We start from the raw sequence: 17,060 nt of genomic DNA, 5'->3' as shown, positions 1-17,060 counted from the left end.
ATGGACCACAGGTTCTGGGAGGATCCTTCACAGAACTGGGATGAGAACTGGGCAGACCTGGCTGATCTTTTGAGCCCTGATCCCTAGTCCCTGATCTTAGCAATACTGGGTTTTATTTTAATTATTTTTTTATTTATTTAATTGAGAGCAACGGAGGGGCGGCGGAGAATGGGCGCGCCAGAGCCTCCAGCCACTGCAAACGAACTCCAGACGCGTGCGCCCCCTTGTGCATCCTGCTAACGTGGGTCCTGGGGAATCAAGCCTCGAACTGGGGTCCTTAGGTTTCACAGGCAAGCGCTAAACCGCTAAGCCATCTCTCCAGCCCAATACTGGGATTTTAAACAGCCTGTATAACCAGGTCAACAGATACCCCTTGTGGCGTAACCATGGGATTCCAAGTAGTGAGATCCTGGCTGGGCCTAGGGAAGCAGGGATGGGGTAAAGGGGTGGGCCTTCCTTTGGAGGGGCTGATGGGTGCTTTGTCTGCTGGTGTTTGCACGCAGGGGTCCAGCAGAATCTCCTCCAGTGTGGGTGGGGAACAAGGTTTAGGAGTCAGGCACCGGCGGATTAGGGCACAGCAATCTGATGAGACATGGGCAGGGAAGTGGAGCTCAGCCTCCAGAATCTCCTGGTCGCTCTCAAATGGAATGTCCCCACACACCATGTCACAGAGGAGGACACCCAGTGACCAGACAGTGGCTGGAAGGGCATGGTACTGGTGTCGAGAGATCCACTCTGGAGGGCTGTACACTCTTGTCCCATCAAAGTCCGTGTAAGGTTCATCATGAAGCAGGGCACCAGAACCAAAATCGGTGAGTTTTATGCAGCCCCGGCACAGGCCTATCAGGATGTTCTCATCCTTGATATCGCGATGGGCAACTCCACGCGCCTGGCAGCGCTGGACAGCTGCCACCGCCTGGGTGAAGAAGCTGCGGCTTTCACCCAGTGCGCCCTTCTCAGGGATGTAGTCGAAAAGATCCTGGGCCGGCATGGGTCGCTCAAGGACCAGCATGAAGCCTTCTGGGGTTTCAAACCAGTCAAGCCCACGGATCACACCAGGATGCCCATTGCCTTCACCCACTTTCCACAGCAGTGCCACTTCAAGTGGGCACGTGACTGAGTCTGAGAAGGTGGACCAGCCCAGCACACGATTTCGGGAGATTACTTTGATGGCCACCTGGCATCTATCTGTGACGCGGTGTCCCACGAAGATGGTGCCAAGGCCCACCTTACCCAAGAGGGGGCCAAGTCGGTGTCCGGCCTCGAAGGCTGCCCGATCCTTGCCTCCTGGCGGTTGCGTGGGGGTCACGAGGGGCGCAGGGAGCCCCTGCAGAGGCTTGGTCAGCATGGAGGAGGCGCTGCGCAGATAAGCCCGCTGAATCCGCTGAGCCCGCAGGGCGTGGACGCCCGGGGCAGTGCCGGCGAGCCAGGGCTGGGGGCGCCAGGGTGGGAGGCAGGGAAACTGGTGGCCCGGAAGCACCTGCAGACGGCGCAAGCCCAGTCTTTTCTTATAGAGTTCTCATAATTAATGCCTTTCTATCAAGGGGCTTGGCACGTCCTTCCGCACACACATCTCCAACTTTCTAAATTCTCTTCTTAGGTATTTCCACAGTATTTCCTTTTGCTCTTTAAAAATGATTTCCCTTGGGCTGGAGAGATGGCTTAGCGGTTGAGTGCTTGCCTGTGAAGCCTAAGGACCCCGGTTCGAGGCTCGGTTCCCCAGGTCCCACGTTAGCCAAATGCACAAGGGGGCGCACGCGTCTGGAGTTCGTTTGCAGAGGCTGGAAGCCCTGGCGCGCCCATTCTCTCTCTCTCCCTCTATCTGTCTTTCTCTCTGTGTCTGTCGCTCTCAAATAAATAAATAAATAAATAAAAATTTAAAAAAAATATATTTAAAAAAAAAAAGAAAATGATTTCCCTGGAACCAGCCTAGATGTCCCTCAACAGATGAGTGGATAATGAAGATGTGGTTCATTTATACAATGGAGTTCTACTCAGCGGTAAAGAAAAATGAAGTTATGAAATTTGCAGAAAAATGGATGGACCTGGAAAGTATTATACTAAGTCAGGTAACCCAGGCCCAGAAAGCCAAGCGCCACATGTTCTCTCTCATATGTGGATCCTAGCTACAGATGACTGGGCTTCTGTGTGAGAATGAAAATACCTAGTAGCAGAGGCCAGTAAGTTGAAAAGGAGACATAAAGGGTGGAGAAAGGAAGGGAGGAGGATACTTAATAGGTTGTTATTGTATATATGTAATTACAATGATTGTAATGGGGAGGTAATATGATGGAGAATGGAATTTCAAATGGGAAAGTGTGGGGGTGGGGAGGGAGGGAATTACCATGGGATATATTTTATAATCATGGAAAATGTTAATAAAAATTAAAAATAAATAAATAAATAAATAAATAAAAATAAAAATGATTTCCCATCACTTCCATTTCTTACTATTTGATTTTTCTTAGACCTATAAATATACACACACACATAAATAAACACATACACTCACTCATGCATACACATACACTCACATACACATATCCTTACTTGTGTACACATACATACATACACTCACACATGCACACATATACACTCATATTAACACACATGCAATAGTCAAGCACACACAATCACATGCACATACATACACTCACATAATGCTTATAAATGCATATACATATATACATGTTCACAGGTTCGTATACACACATACAGACATACACAAACATACACATATACCCATACATACATTAACTCATACGCTCACACATACATACACTACACATACACTTAGGCACGCATACACTTGTACATACAGTGCACACGTACTCATACACTCATTCTTATATAAAAGTACGCTCACACATACATTACATATACACTCATACATACAAACGCTCACACATGCACATACTCTCACATGCACTCACATACATGTATTCTCACAGGCATGCCCTCACACAGGTGTATACACATGCATACACTCACACACAAAACCTATACTCACACATTAACACATACACTCATAAACATACAATCACACATACATGTGCAACACACATGACTTCCCTGTACCTGGTGTGTTTGGGTACTGCTTTAGTTCATTGCTTTTTTTTTTAACCTGTGTCCCATGAAAGTGGAGCAAATAGAGCATTCCTTAAGAAGGCAACCTCTGTAACACATTACACATTTTCCTGAGACAAGCCAATGCCACCCTGGCACAACCAGTCGTTTGGTGCCATCTTCTGGACACAGGTAGTGTGAACAGTCGAATCTGACTTCTGCACGGGACCTGAACAGGTGTGAACAAACTATTTCCTGCTGAAACAATGCTTTGTGTGCTTTTGTCACAAATCTTGAAAACTTCCTATAGCTATCTCAAATCTACCTTTTCCCTATCTCCAAACTTCATAATGGGTCTTTGTTTTATTACATCAGATAAGTCAACCACATGTACATCCCTAACATTTAACAATGTGACTGCAAAATTTCTTTCTTTTTTTGGGGGGGTGGGTTTTTTGAGGTACGGTCTCATTCTAGCTCAGGCTGACCTGAAACTCACTATGTCTTCTCAGGCTGGCCTTGAAGTCACTGCGATCCTCCTACCTCTGCCTTCCCACGTGCTGGGATTAAAGGCATGCGCCACCACGCTCAGCTCTTTCTTTCTTTTTTATGGCTTTTGGATCAATATGTATTGTGATGGAAGATGACATGAAAATACTCTCATTTTGTTTTTTTACTCTATTTTTGTTTATTTGAGAGAGAAAGAGAGAGGGAGAAACAGCTGATAGAGAATGAGCACGCCAGGGCCTTCAGCCACTGCAAAGGAACTCCAGACACATGTGCCACCTTGTGCCTCTGGCTTACATGGGAACTGGAGAACTGAACCTGGGTGCTTTGGCTTCACAGGCAAGTGCCTTAACCACTAAGCCATCTCTCCAACCCAATATTCTTACTTTAATGACAGGCTTGTTCCAGACTGGCCAGCCATGGCAGGTGGGTAATGATTGAGAAAATCTTGTTGGGTGTGCTGGCTCAGACTTGTAACCTCAGTGTTCTAGAACCAGGTCTTGAAAATAGAGAGTTTCAGACCAGTCTATACTATGTGGGGAGAGCCTGTCTCAAAACAAACAACGAAACAAAGCCCCTAAGGAAGAGCTGCTTACCTCTGCTCCTGCCAGGATGACACTTCCTCTCAAAACTGTAAGCCGGAAGTAAAGCCTCTCCTGGAAGCTGCTTCTGGTTGCGTATTTTGTCCAGCAGTGAGAAGATAATTGCTACAGAAAATCAGGCACCAGTAATGGGGTTGTTCCTGTGATAAGCTTGACCATGCGGTGTTTCATCTTTTGGAACTGGCTTGCAGGAGGAATATATGGAACTTTGGCTGGGCGTGATAGTCCCAGCACTTGGGAGACAGAGGTGGAAGGATCACCATGAGTTCAAGGCCACCCTGAGACTACATAGTAAATTCCAGGTCAGCCTGGGCTGGAGTGAGACCCTACCTCAAAAAACCAAACAAGAAAAAAACAAGATAGGGAACTTTTGACTACAGGAGCCATATAATGCTGTGGGCAGAGCTCATGAACCATTCTAGAGGCAGTTTGAAAAACCAAACTACACGGCTGGAAAGATGACCCCATGATTAAAGGTGATGCCTTGCAAAGCCTGACAGCCAGATGCATACACCACTTTGTACATTTGGCTTTCCATGGGTATTAGGGTATCATTTGTCTTTGGGCTGGAGAGATAGCTTAACGGGTAAGGCATTTGCCTGCACAGCCAAAGCATCCAGATTCAATTCCCCAGGACACTTGTGTCTGGAGTTTGTTTGTTTGCAGTGGCTGGAGGCCCTGGCGTGCCCATTCTCTCTCTGTCTATCTTCCCTCTATCTATCTCTCTGCTTGCAAATAAATAAATAAATAAAAGTTTAAAATATATATCTTTTTTTAATTATTTATTTATTTATTTATTTATTTGAGAGCGACATACACAGAGAGAAAGACAGATAGAGGAAGAGAGAGAGAATGAGCACGCCAGGGCTTCCAGCCTCTGCAAACGAACTCCAGACGCGTGCGCCCCCTTGTGCATCTGGCTAACGTGGGACCTGGGGAACCGAGCCTCAAACTGGGGTCCTTAGGCTTCACAGGCAAGCGCTTAACCGCTAAGCCATCTCTCCAGCCCAAAATATATATCTTGAAGATGTGGCACATTTATACAATGGAGTTCTACTCAGTGGTAAAGAAAAATGAAGTTATGAAATTTGCAGAAAAATTGATGGACCTGGAAAGGATTATACTAAGTGAGGTAACCCAGGCCCAGAAAGCCAAGCGCCATATGTTCTCTCTCATATGTGGATCCTAGCTACAGATGACTGGGCTTCTGCATGAGAATGAAAATACTTCGTAGCAGAGGCCAGTAAGTTAAAAAGGAGTTTAAAGGGAAGAGAAAGGAAGGGAGAAGGGTACTTAATAGGTTGATATTGTATATATGTAAGTACAATGATTGTAATGGGGAGGTAATATGATGGAGAATGGAATTTCAAAGGAGAAAGTGTGAGGGGAAGGAGGGAATTAACATGGGATTTTTTTTATAATCATGGATTTTTTTTATAATCATATATATATCTTGGTCTGGAGAGATGGCTTAGCAGTTAAGCGCTTACCTGTGAAGCCTAAGGACCCCGGTTTGAGGCTCAATTCCCCAGGACCCACGTTAGCCAGATGCACAAGGGGGTGCATGAGTCTGGAGTTCATTTGCAGTGACTGGAGGCCCTGGCGTGCCCATTCTCTCTCTCCCTCTCTCTCTCTCTTTCCTCTTTCTCTCTCTGTCTGTCACTCTCCAACAAATAAATAAAAATAAACAAAGAATTAAATGTGTGTGTGTCTTCATGTGTGTATGATGTGGAGGGGTGCACGAGACCCTGAGTTCAGAGCCCCAGATCCCATGAAGAACCAGATAAGAACCAGATGCACTGGGGAGAGTCCATAAGCCCAGGACTCCTACCACAAGATGGGAAGTGGAGAAAGGAGAAAGAAGCTTGTGGGCCAGCTAGCCTGGCATTCTTAGTGGAAAGCAATAGATCCTGACTCAAAGCAGGATGGAAGGTGAAGACTGACACTCAGTATTGTCCTCTGACCTGCACATGCACTGTCCCTTGAGCACCTGCACACCTTGAAAAACTAAGGAAAAAAAAAAGAGCATAAACTTGCTGGGCATGGTGGTGCACGCCTTTAATTCCAGCACTCAGGAGGCAGAGATATTAGGATGGCTGTGAGTTCAAGGCCACCTTGAGACTACATAGTGTATTTCAGGTCAGCCTGGACTAGAATGAGACCCTACCTCAAAATATCTAAAAAGAAAAGAACATAAAAGCCAAGAGAGTGATTCGGATGTCTGATGCAACAAGGTAGATGGATAAAATTACTCCAAAGTGCCTATACATGACACATCCCCATCTTGAGGAAAAAAACCAGACATTTCTTCCTCATCCAAACTACAGTGGCAGTAAGCGCCCAGGCCAGGCTAACACTCTCATCTCACACGGAGTCTAAGACCTGTAGACATGCTTAGCTGCTCCCTCTTATCTTCCCAGCGATTGTCATTGTACAAAGAGGCAGGGAAGGTTGTTGGGCCTCTCTCCGCTGTCTCTGCTCTCTAATGCCTATGAGCTCGGTGCCAGGCTGTACCTGCTCCAAGAGGCACCGTGAACTCAGGATGGCTCTGGCTGCTGCTAACCCAGTGACCCAGCAATGAAGGTCAACACCCTTTCTCTGCAGCATTATATTGAGCCACGGATGCCACCCATTGAGAGAGGCCAGCACTCCAAGGTGACATTCCAGGGAGTTGCAAAGTTTAGCAGTGTGACCGCATACAGCTGTGTCCCCTTAGGTGTCTGGGACAGAAGGATCCATAGTATCAGATTCTTGTATCACATGGAGGGTTCTGCACACTGACTCCTGGGGTATCTCCTGTTGTCTGATCTTAATCTAAGTCGTTAGAGTCATGCCAATCCACTTTAAAGGGCCATACCATCTTCATTCCTAGGAGCTGGCAGTATCCCTGGTACCAGCCCCCTGGGTCAGTCTGCCACTACATTAACTCTGCTGCAGGGATGGTGGGGCAGCACACTGATTACAACAGACATTTAGAAGCGGTTTTGGGGGACTGGAGAGATGGCTTAGCAGTTAAGCACTTGCCTGTGAAGCCTAAGGACCTCGGTTCGAGGCTCGGTTTCCCTAGGACCCACGTTAGCCAGATGCACAAGGGGGCGCATGCATCTGGAGTTTGTTTGCAGAGGCTGGAAGCCCTGGCATGCCCGTTCTCAATCTCTCTCTCTCCGTCTCTTTCTCTTTCTCTCTCTGTCATTCTCAAATAAATAAATAAATAAATAGAAGCTGCTTTTGCTCAAAAGCATTGGCTGTTAATTTGGACCCACAAATTTGAGACCTAGGGACCTCTGCCTTCATTTTGTGCTTGCCTCCTTTACTTTGGGGCAAACTCCTTCTTGCTTCTGCATAGGCTGAAGGTATAAAAAGTTATTATATTAAACCTGCAGTCAGGTTGGATTCCAGAAACAGCAAGATCTGCTGGTAGCATAGACTACCACCAAGACAAGAAAAATTGTCTGTGACAGAGAAGCTCACTCTAGAGTAGATCATTCTGTAGGAACAAAATTGGCCCTCTCAGGGCAGTGGTAATTAACAGATGACTCCTGGGTTTAAACCCAAAGTTCCGGGCTGGAGAGATGGCTTAGCGGTTAAGCACTCACCTAAGGACCCCGGTTCGAGGCTCAATTCCCCAGGACCCACGTTAGCCATTTGCACAAGGGGGCGCATGCGTCTGGAGTTCATTTGCAGTGGCTGGAGGCCCTTGAGCGCCCTTCTCTCTCTCTCTCTTCTCTCTCTGTCACTCTCAAATAAATTAAAAAATTAAAAAAAAAAAGTTCCCTAGATAAACATAACATAGCAATACTTACACATCCATATTGACTGCTGCACTGTTCACAGTTGCTAGGAAATGGAGCCAGCCTACGCGTCCACCAATAGTTAAATGGACAAAGAAAATGTAGTACTTATACACAAGGGAGCTTTATTCGGGTGTAAAGAGACTGAGAAAGTTTGGAGATCTGCTGTCTCAGCTACAAGGGTGAGTCCAGGAATCAGAACATCTTAGTCCAGGTAAGATGGTGGCATATTGTCCACACCAAAGCGGCCTAGGAAGGGAAGCAAACAGAAAGTCAGCAAAACACACTCTTCTACTGAAAAATGAAGGTTTTTAAGTTATAATCAATCACAGCAGAGAAGCAGGACAGACCAAGATCTTCCAGAAAGGAGAAAACTGGCCAGAATTCCACCAAGGAACCAGCAGCCCCAATCTGTGAGGCCACCTGGCTGATGGCACAGAGAAGCAGGAGCAGAAACAAGGGGCATGAACGTGTGGAGAACTCACTCACCACCAGCACCCTGGCACCTACACTGAAGATTTATAAAGTTGTATGTACATGGATAAGAACACTGCAGATAATTAGAAAACCCAACCATCAAATTACCTCAAGATTAAAAATCTCTATATTATAATAAGAAACACAAAAAATCAAGACAATACAATCCCACCAAAAATTATAAATTCATCATAAATCACTTCCATTGATACTATTTTAGATGAAATGCCTGACAAAGACTTCAAAAAATATATATCTATCGTCAAAGGAATCAATCCCCCATAAACTAGGTGTTCTGAATGCTAGGTTCCCAGCTGATGGATATCTGGGAATTAATGCCTCCTAGAGGGAGTGTATTGTTGGGGGCAAGCTTATGGGTGTTAAAGCCAGTTTCCCCTATGCCAGTGTTTAGCACACTCTCCTGTTGCTATGGTCCACCTTATATTGGCCAGGGGGTGATGTCCACCCTCTGCTCATGCCATCATTTTCCCCTGCCATCGTGGAGCTTCCCCTCGAGCCTGTAAGCCAAAATAAATCTCTTTCCCAGAAGCTGCTCTTGGTTGGGTGATTTCTACCAGCAATGCGAACCAGACTGCAACATGCACCTAACATGGGGGGGGGTCCCAACTTTATCAAACAGATGCTATTAGAACTAAGGTCACAGATAACACCAAACACAGTGGTAGTGGGTGACTTCAACACCCCAGCTCTCATCAATTAACAGGTCAACCTGGCAAAAAATAAACAGAGACACATCTGGATTAAATGAGGTCATAGAAGAAATGGACCTAACAGATATATACAGGAGATTTCATCCAAATGCTGCAGAATATACATTCCATCCAGCAGCACATGGAACATTCTCTAAAATAGACCATATATTAGGACACAAAGCAAATCTTAACAAATACAGGAAAACTAAAATAGTTCCTTGTACTCTATCTGATCACAATGGGATCAAACTAGAAATCAATAGCAAGAAAAGTTATAGAGCATACACAAAATCATGGAAATTAAACAACACACTACTAAGTGATGAATGGGTCAATGATGAACTCAAGAAGGAAATTTAAAAATTCATAGAATCAAATAATGAGAACGCAACACACCAAAACCCGTGGGACACGGTTTAGGCAGTCCTAAGAGGGAAATTTATGGCTTTAAGTGCTTATATTAAGAAATTAGAGGGCGAGCGACCGTACTGGCGTTGGAAGGTGGAAGCCGAGAGGACCAGGGCTGAGCTCCACGAAGCCGCGCTGCCCCTGCACCGCACACACCCGCCGCGAGTCGCCCGCGCCCCAGAATTGAGTTCCCCTCGGCAGAAACCGTGATGTCGACCCCTTCCTCCTCCTCCTCTTCATTTCTTCCAGACCTGGTGGGAAGAAGTAACGGGAGCATGCTCTACAGTACTGTTGTGAATACTTAAGTCTTGCTGGATCCCCAAACCCCTAAACCTGAGGGGACAGGGACGAAAATCAACGCTTTCCAAAACAGTAGTTGACAATGAAAATGAAATGAAATTATGGATTTTTTTTTTTTTTTGCAGTACAGTCATCTTCCGTTATTTCTTTATACATCCATGAACTTCACTTTTTATACTTAGGACACTTTTAGCTGTAAAAGCCTCTGCATGTGTTTTGAAATTGTGAAGTTTTCCTAATGTAAGATTGTTGCCCCTTTCTGTTCCCAGTGATAGATTATGTCAATGTCAAGGCCAAGTAATTGGAAGTAAATAAAACTTTTGCTTTCCTTGGTTGTTTCTATTATGAAATAACCTTTCTTCCCAAAACACAATAATGCAACTTAAATGTATCATAGACAGCCAACAGTAAGAAAAATAAGTATACTGTATTAATAGGTGACATGTTTTTGAACATAAGGTATTTTGTTGTGTCAGCAGATGTATAAATTATTTTAAACATCTAATAGTGCTGATATAGTCAGCAGAAAGTATTTGCCTGGTTATTCATTTCATTAAACATTGTACTTAAAAAAAAAGAAATTGGGCTGGAGAGATGGCTTAGCAGTTAACCGCTCGCCTGTGAAGCCTAAGGACCCCGGTTCGAGGCTCGGTTCCCCAGGTCCCACGTTAGCCAGATGCACAAGGGGGCGCCCGCGTCTGGAGTTCGTTTGCAGAGGCTGGAAGCCCTGGCGCGCCCATTCTCTCTCTCTCCCTCTATCTGTCTTTCTCTCTGTGTCTGTCACTCTCAAATAAATAAATAAAATATTTAAAAAAAAAAAAAGAAATTAGAAAGGTCGCAAATATATGACTTATGCTTCACCATATGGCCTTGGAAAAAGAAGAACAAGGCAAAAAAAATCAGTAGACAGGCAGAAATAATAAAGACTAGGACAGAAATCAATGAAACAGAAACCAAATATATACAAACAATCGATGAAACAAAGAGTTGTTTCTTTGAAAGAATAAACAAGATTGATAAACCCTTAGTAAATCTGACCAAAAGACAGGGAGAAGAGAGATGCAAATTAACAAAATTAGACATGAAAAAGGTACCATCACAACAGACAACAGGGAAATTCAAATATTTATATGAACATACTATAAGAACATATACTCCACTTAGTTTGAAAATCTGAAAGAAATGGATGATTTTCTTGAATTATATGGCCTACAAAAATTAAATCAAGATGAAATTAACCACTTAAATAGACCTATAACAAGTGTGGAGATCCAAGCAGTTACCAAAAATCTCCCAACTAAGGATCGCTGTGAGTTCGAGGCCACCCTGAGACTCCTTAGTGAATTCCATGTCAGCCTGGACTAGAGTGAGACTCTACATCAAAAAAAAAAAAAAACAAACAAACAAAAAAAAATCTCCCAACTAAAAAAAAATCCCAGGTGGATTCACTGGTGAATTTTACCAGACCTTCATGGAAGAACCAACACTTATACTTCTCAAACTTTTCTATAAAATAGAAAGAGGAAGGAATACTACCAAACTCCCTTCTATAAGGCCATCATCACCCTGAAAACAAAACCAGACAAAGACAGAACAAAAAAAGAAAATTACAAACCAATCTCCCTCATGAACATAGATGCAAAATTCTCAACAAAATATTGGCAAACAGAATACAAGAATATATCAGAAAAAATCATTCATCCCAATCAAGTAGGCTTTATCCTAGAGATGCAGGGATGGTTCAACATACACAAATCAATAAATGTAATACATTATATAAATGGACTGAAGGACAAAAAAAACACATGATCATGACATTAGATGCAGAAAAAGCATTCAACAAAATCCAACATCCCTTCCTGATAAAAGTCCTGCAGAAACTGAGGATAGAAGGAACATATCTCAACATAGTAAAGGCTATTGATGACAAACCTACAGCCAACATAATACTAATTTTGGAGAAAAACTTGAAGCTTTTCCACTAAAATTGAGAACAAGTCAAGGGTGTCCACTGTCCCAATTTTATTTAATATAGAACTGGATGTATTAGCCATAGCAATAAAGGCAAGAGACACACATAAAAGGGATACAAATTGGAAAGGAAGAGGTCAAGTAACCATTATTTGCAGATGATATGACTCTATACATAAAGGACCCTAAAGACTCTACCAGCAAACTGTTAAAGCTGACAAATACTTATAGCAATATAGCAGGATACAAAACACACAGAAATCAGCAGCCTTCCTATATGCTTACAAGAAACACACAGAGGTTGAAATCAGAGAATTACTCCCATTCACAATTGCATCAGAAAAATAAATAAATAAAGTATCTTGGAATAAACCTAACCAAGGAAGTGAAGCATCTCTATAATGAAAACTTTAAAACATTCAAGACAGAAATTGCAGAATACACTACAAAATGGAAAGACATCACTTGTTCTTGGATTGGAAGAATCAATATTGTGAAAATGGCAACATGACCAAAAGCAATCTACACATTCAAGACAATTCTCATCAAAATTCCAATGGCATTCTTCATGGAAATAGGAAAAAAACCAAAAAATTCATTTGGAAGCACAAAAAAAAAAAACTTGGATATGTAAAACAATTTTGAGCAACAAAAATAAGGCTGGTGGTATTCCTGATTCACAGATAACACCAAACACAGTGGTAGTGGGTGACTTCAACACCTCACTCTCATCATTCTATATTATAGAGCCATAGTAACAAAAACAGCATGGTACTGGCACAAATGCAGACACATATCTCAATGGAACAGAACAGAGGACCCAGATGTAAGTCCAGGTAGCTATAGCCACCTGATATTTGACAAAAATGCCAAAAATACTCACTGGAGAAAAGACAGCCTCTTCAGCAAATGGTGCTGTGAAAACTGGATATGTATCTGTAGAAGGATGAAAATAGATCCTTATCTCTCTCTAGGAACAAGAATTAAGTCCAAATGGATCAGAGATCTTAATATCAGATCCAAAACTAAAACTGCTAGAAAAAAAAAAAGTAAGGGAAACCCTTCAACATATTGGTCTTGGCAAAGACTTTCTGAATATAACTCCAATTGCTCAGGAAATAAAGCCATGAATCAACTGCTGGGACCTCATGAAATTACAAAGCTTTTGCACTGCAAAGAACACTGAATGGAGCAAAGAGGCAACCTACAGAGTGGAAGAAAATCTTTGCCAGCTATACATTTGATAGAGGATTAATAATCAAAATATACAAAGAACTCCAAAAACCAGCTAATAAGAAACCAAACAACCCAACTAAAGAAATGGGTTATGGAACTAAGTAAAGAGTTCTCAAAAGAACAAATACAAATAGTATATATACATCTTTAAAAATGTTCTACATCCCCATCCATCAGGGAAATACAAATTAAAACTACTTTGAGATTTCAGCTCACTCCTGTCAGAATGGCTACCATCATGAAATCAAATGACAGTAAGTGCTGGTGAGGATGCAGAAAAGAGAGGAACCCTTCTACACTGTTGGTGGGAATGCAGTCTGGCCCAGCCATTGTGGAAATCAGTACAGAGGTTCCTGAGACAGCTAAAAATAGATTTACCATATGACCCAGCTACACCACTCCTAGGCATATATGCTAAGGACTCATAGCACTGCCTTAGAGATACTTGCTCAACCATGTTTATTGCCATTTTATTCACAATAGCTAGGAAATGGAACCAGCCTCAAAGTCTCTCAACTGATGAGTGGATAATGAAGATATGGCATATTTATATAATGGAGTTCTACTCAGCGGTAAAGAAAAATGAAATTATTAAATTTTCAGGAAAATGGATGGATCTGGAAAGGATTATACTAAGTTTGGTAACCCAGGCCCATAAATAAAATGTTACATGTTCTCTCTCATATGTGGATCCCAATGTAGATGATTGGACTTCTCTGTGAGTAGGAAGAAAATTCAGTAGCAAAGGCCAGTAAGCTAGAAATTAGATATAAAGGGAATAGAAAGGAAGGGAGGGGTACTTAATAGGATTGCAGTGTATAAGGAAGTAGAAGAATAGATTAATGGGAGTGAAAAGGCCTAAGTGAGGTCAGAAGATGAGATTGAGTGAAGGAAAGGTAGAGGGAAGGCTAATCAAAATCTAAGAGGACATAAATAAATCATATGGAAACCTAATTTTTAGGATAATGGAACACTCAGGAGCCACAGATTGTTACTAGAAAATTTTCAGTGCCAGGGATGGGATACCTTCCAGTGAATTGTGGGCCAGGGAGGTCCCTGATGCCCCCAAAACATTACAGGCCATTGCCAAGGCCCTTGATTTCCCACCAGGAATAGATGGTAAGACCCTATTGCTGAAGGCTCCACATACTTGGGCTGCAAGGCCACTGAGAAATCCTGCTGGAACTGAGCTGATAAATAACCTCCTCCATGTAGACCAGCTGACAGAAAGCTGGAACAAGCCATTCTGCATGCAGTTCAATGGGAGAGAGAGAAATCACCAGTGAAGATATTCAACAGTGGACACTGCAAGCCTTATATTTGGCCAGCCAGACCAAATGAGCCAACAGGTGCAATAGTGCACGTCTGTCAGGGTGGAAACCAACAGCCTTCTAATTGGACTGGAGGCCTGCTCCATGGGAGGCAATACATCCTTGATACTGAAAACCTACAACAGGGGTAGTCACGAGCCCTAGGGGTGTAATGTCTGCTGCTGTCTGGCTAAATGTATATACTATGCTCATCAAACTGCCCAGTAAGCACTTCTCTTAATGTTCATACCCATATATTAATGCTACTCTCACTTTTGGTAGAGAATCTTCTCTTTTCAGATGGCAATGACCTTGGGATGATCCAGAAGGCACCATGGTGCCCAGAAGAAGTGACAGAGGAGTGCTCAGCACTGGAATATTTCTATCACAACTTCCAAGGCTCAGGGTCCATTGTGGAAGAGGTGGCGGAAAGAATGTAAGCACCAAAGGAAGGGTAGGCCTCCTTACAACGTGCTTCCCCAGACACAAAATGGCCTGGATATCCATGACCTCACAGTGCTTGACACTACCTACACAAGACCATCATAATAGGAGGAAAAGATCATGACATCAAAATAAAAGAGAGACAGCGGGGGAGGGGATATGATGGAGAATGGAGTTTCAAAGGGGAAAGTGAGGGGGAGGGAGGGCATTACCATGGCATATTGTTTACAATCATGGAACTTGTTAATAAAAATAAATTAATTAAAAATAAATAAACAAATCAAATGTCACCAGGCATGGTGGGGCACACCTTTAATCCCAACACCCAGGAGGCAGAGGTAGGAGGATCACCATGAGTTGAGGCCACCCTGAGACTGCATAGTGAATTCCAGTTCAGCCTAAACTAGAGTGAGACCCTACCTCGAAAAACCAAAAATAAGTAAATAAATATAAATTTTTAAAAAAATCAAATGTCAACACAAACTTCAGAAGTTATCTGTTGGACTGTTTGGATTAGGAAAGCCATACTGTAATTTATCAAATAAAGAAACTAAAAGGTGTCTTTAAATAACATCTTATTTGTTTAAAGCCCAAGCAAAAGAGAATATGTCATGTACAGTTATTAACGAGTTGTCTTTAATCATTAAGTAATTTGGAAAACATCAAATTAAAATTATGAACTTATTTTTACCAAGTAATTTAAAAGTCACATGGTTTTTAAATGTGGAGTCAGGCTATCACATTGGAGCCCTGATTGGAGATCCTCCTGTCTCAGCCTAGTTTTACTTTTTATAATACCTGTATGAATAAATGATTTACATTTATGTAAAGATATATTTGCCTTAGAGCATTTTGGCAGAATCATGGCAGTTAGCACGCACCATCAGGCATATCTTTTTCCACTGGGTCTCCATATTTCCTAGGGCACAGCGTGGTTACTTGGCCCAGCCAGTGGACACAGCGGCAGGCCTCAGCTTCAGGGCTCCACGGACAGGATCCAGGGCTGCTAAAGAAACCTTTCCAGCCAAGCACCTAAGCTCAGAGCTTCCCTGGGGCAGTTTCCGTCTCCCCCTCACTTAGATGGCCAGAGACCCGCCGTCTAGGCCAGCTGCCCGCTGTGCTCCCGAGGTGAGACTTGGAGTCCCCAGCTGGACTGGGCAGGGGGCGGGAGCCACTGGAGGGCCGGAGCCCAGGCACAAGTCGGAGCTCCCTTCTCCCTCCCGCACAGGGCAGCCACGTGTCTTGTGGCACAATGGCTTATAATGGGAAAGGTAAATAAAAATCTTGGAAGACATTTCAGCCAGCTGCCTTTGGTTCCTGAGCCTCCGTGTGGCCATGAGGCCCCCTCCCCCTCAGCTCAGCAGAACGAGCTCCCCAACTCCCGGAGGACTGTGAAGCTTGCGGGTGGGGTGCTCAGTTAGGTGCATCTCCCTCCAAGGTGAGGTATCACCTTTCCAGAAGATCCCCGCCTGGCACCATCCCAGATTGGCCCCAGGTGATGGGCAAGGTGATCAACGGGGTTTGCAATTCCAGCAACGTGCAGCAGGGCCAGGCCGCTGGAGATGCCCACGGGTGGCCTGGCGAGTCCCCAGTCCGAAGGGAGGCCTGTCTGCCTGCCTGGCCACCGCCGAGCTCCATTCATTCCCTTCGGCTTAGTCAGGGAGAGTGAATCTTAGCCTCCAGCCAGAAGAGTAAGCAAGCTAGTTTTCTCACAAGCGGAAAGAAGCAGTTGAAATCCCCCAAGTCACGCTCACAGCTGGAAAACGTGCCTTCCATTTTCGCCCATAATTATCATAATTTTCCTCCTCAAGATAGTCCCATCTGGGTTGCCAGATGTTATGAGTGCTCAGGGTCCAAGAAAGTCCTTGAACGCCAAAACCTAGGCTCATTTCTCATTTTAATCAAAGAATTGAATAAAAAAGACTGAGAAGGACAATTATGAAATTGTATTATTTGAGGGAAGTACAGAGCCAAGGAAAGGCTAGAGATCCCACATGGAGGGCCTAGAAAAACCGTGGAAAGAAAAGAGAAAAGAAAGTTCAAGATGCTCCAGCCATGTGGGAGCTGGAGGGGGTAAAGGAGCCCATGTGAAGCCTGGTGTGGTGGCACATGCCTTTAATCCCAGCACTCACAAGGCAGAGGTAGAAAGATCGCTGTGAGTTCAAGGCCACCCTGAGACTACATAGTGAATTCCAGGTCAGCCTGGGCTAGAGCGAGACCCCACCTGGGAAAAAA

General features: G+C 43.7%; 1 protein-coding gene across 1 annotated transcript; it reads right to left on the bottom strand.

The window, feature by feature from the left end:
- Positions 1 to 337: 337 nt before the first annotated feature.
- On the bottom strand, positions 338 to 1,363 carry LOC101612776 (serine/threonine-protein kinase pim-2-like). Its single transcript, XM_045134765.1, has one exon. It carries the CDS (start codon positions 1,346 to 1,348, stop codon positions 338 to 340), a length of 1,011 nt encoding a protein of 336 aa, XP_044990700.1. The 5' UTR covers positions 1,349 to 1,363.
- Between the last annotated feature and the right edge of the window lie 15,697 nt (positions 1,364 to 17,060).

The sequence above is a fragment of the Jaculus jaculus genome, chromosome 15, assembly GCF_020740685.1.
Source record: "Jaculus jaculus isolate mJacJac1 chromosome 15, mJacJac1.mat.Y.cur, whole genome shotgun sequence".
Lineage (NCBI taxonomy): Eukaryota > Metazoa > Chordata > Mammalia > Rodentia > Dipodidae > Jaculus > Jaculus jaculus.
This window is presented reverse-complemented; position numbering and strand designations above follow the sequence as displayed.

Coding starts and splice junctions, on each gene's coding strand:
- LOC101612776 (XM_045134765.1), bottom strand. CDS start 1,348: ATGCTGACCAAGCCTCTGCAGGGGCTCCCTGCGCCCCTCGTGACCCCC.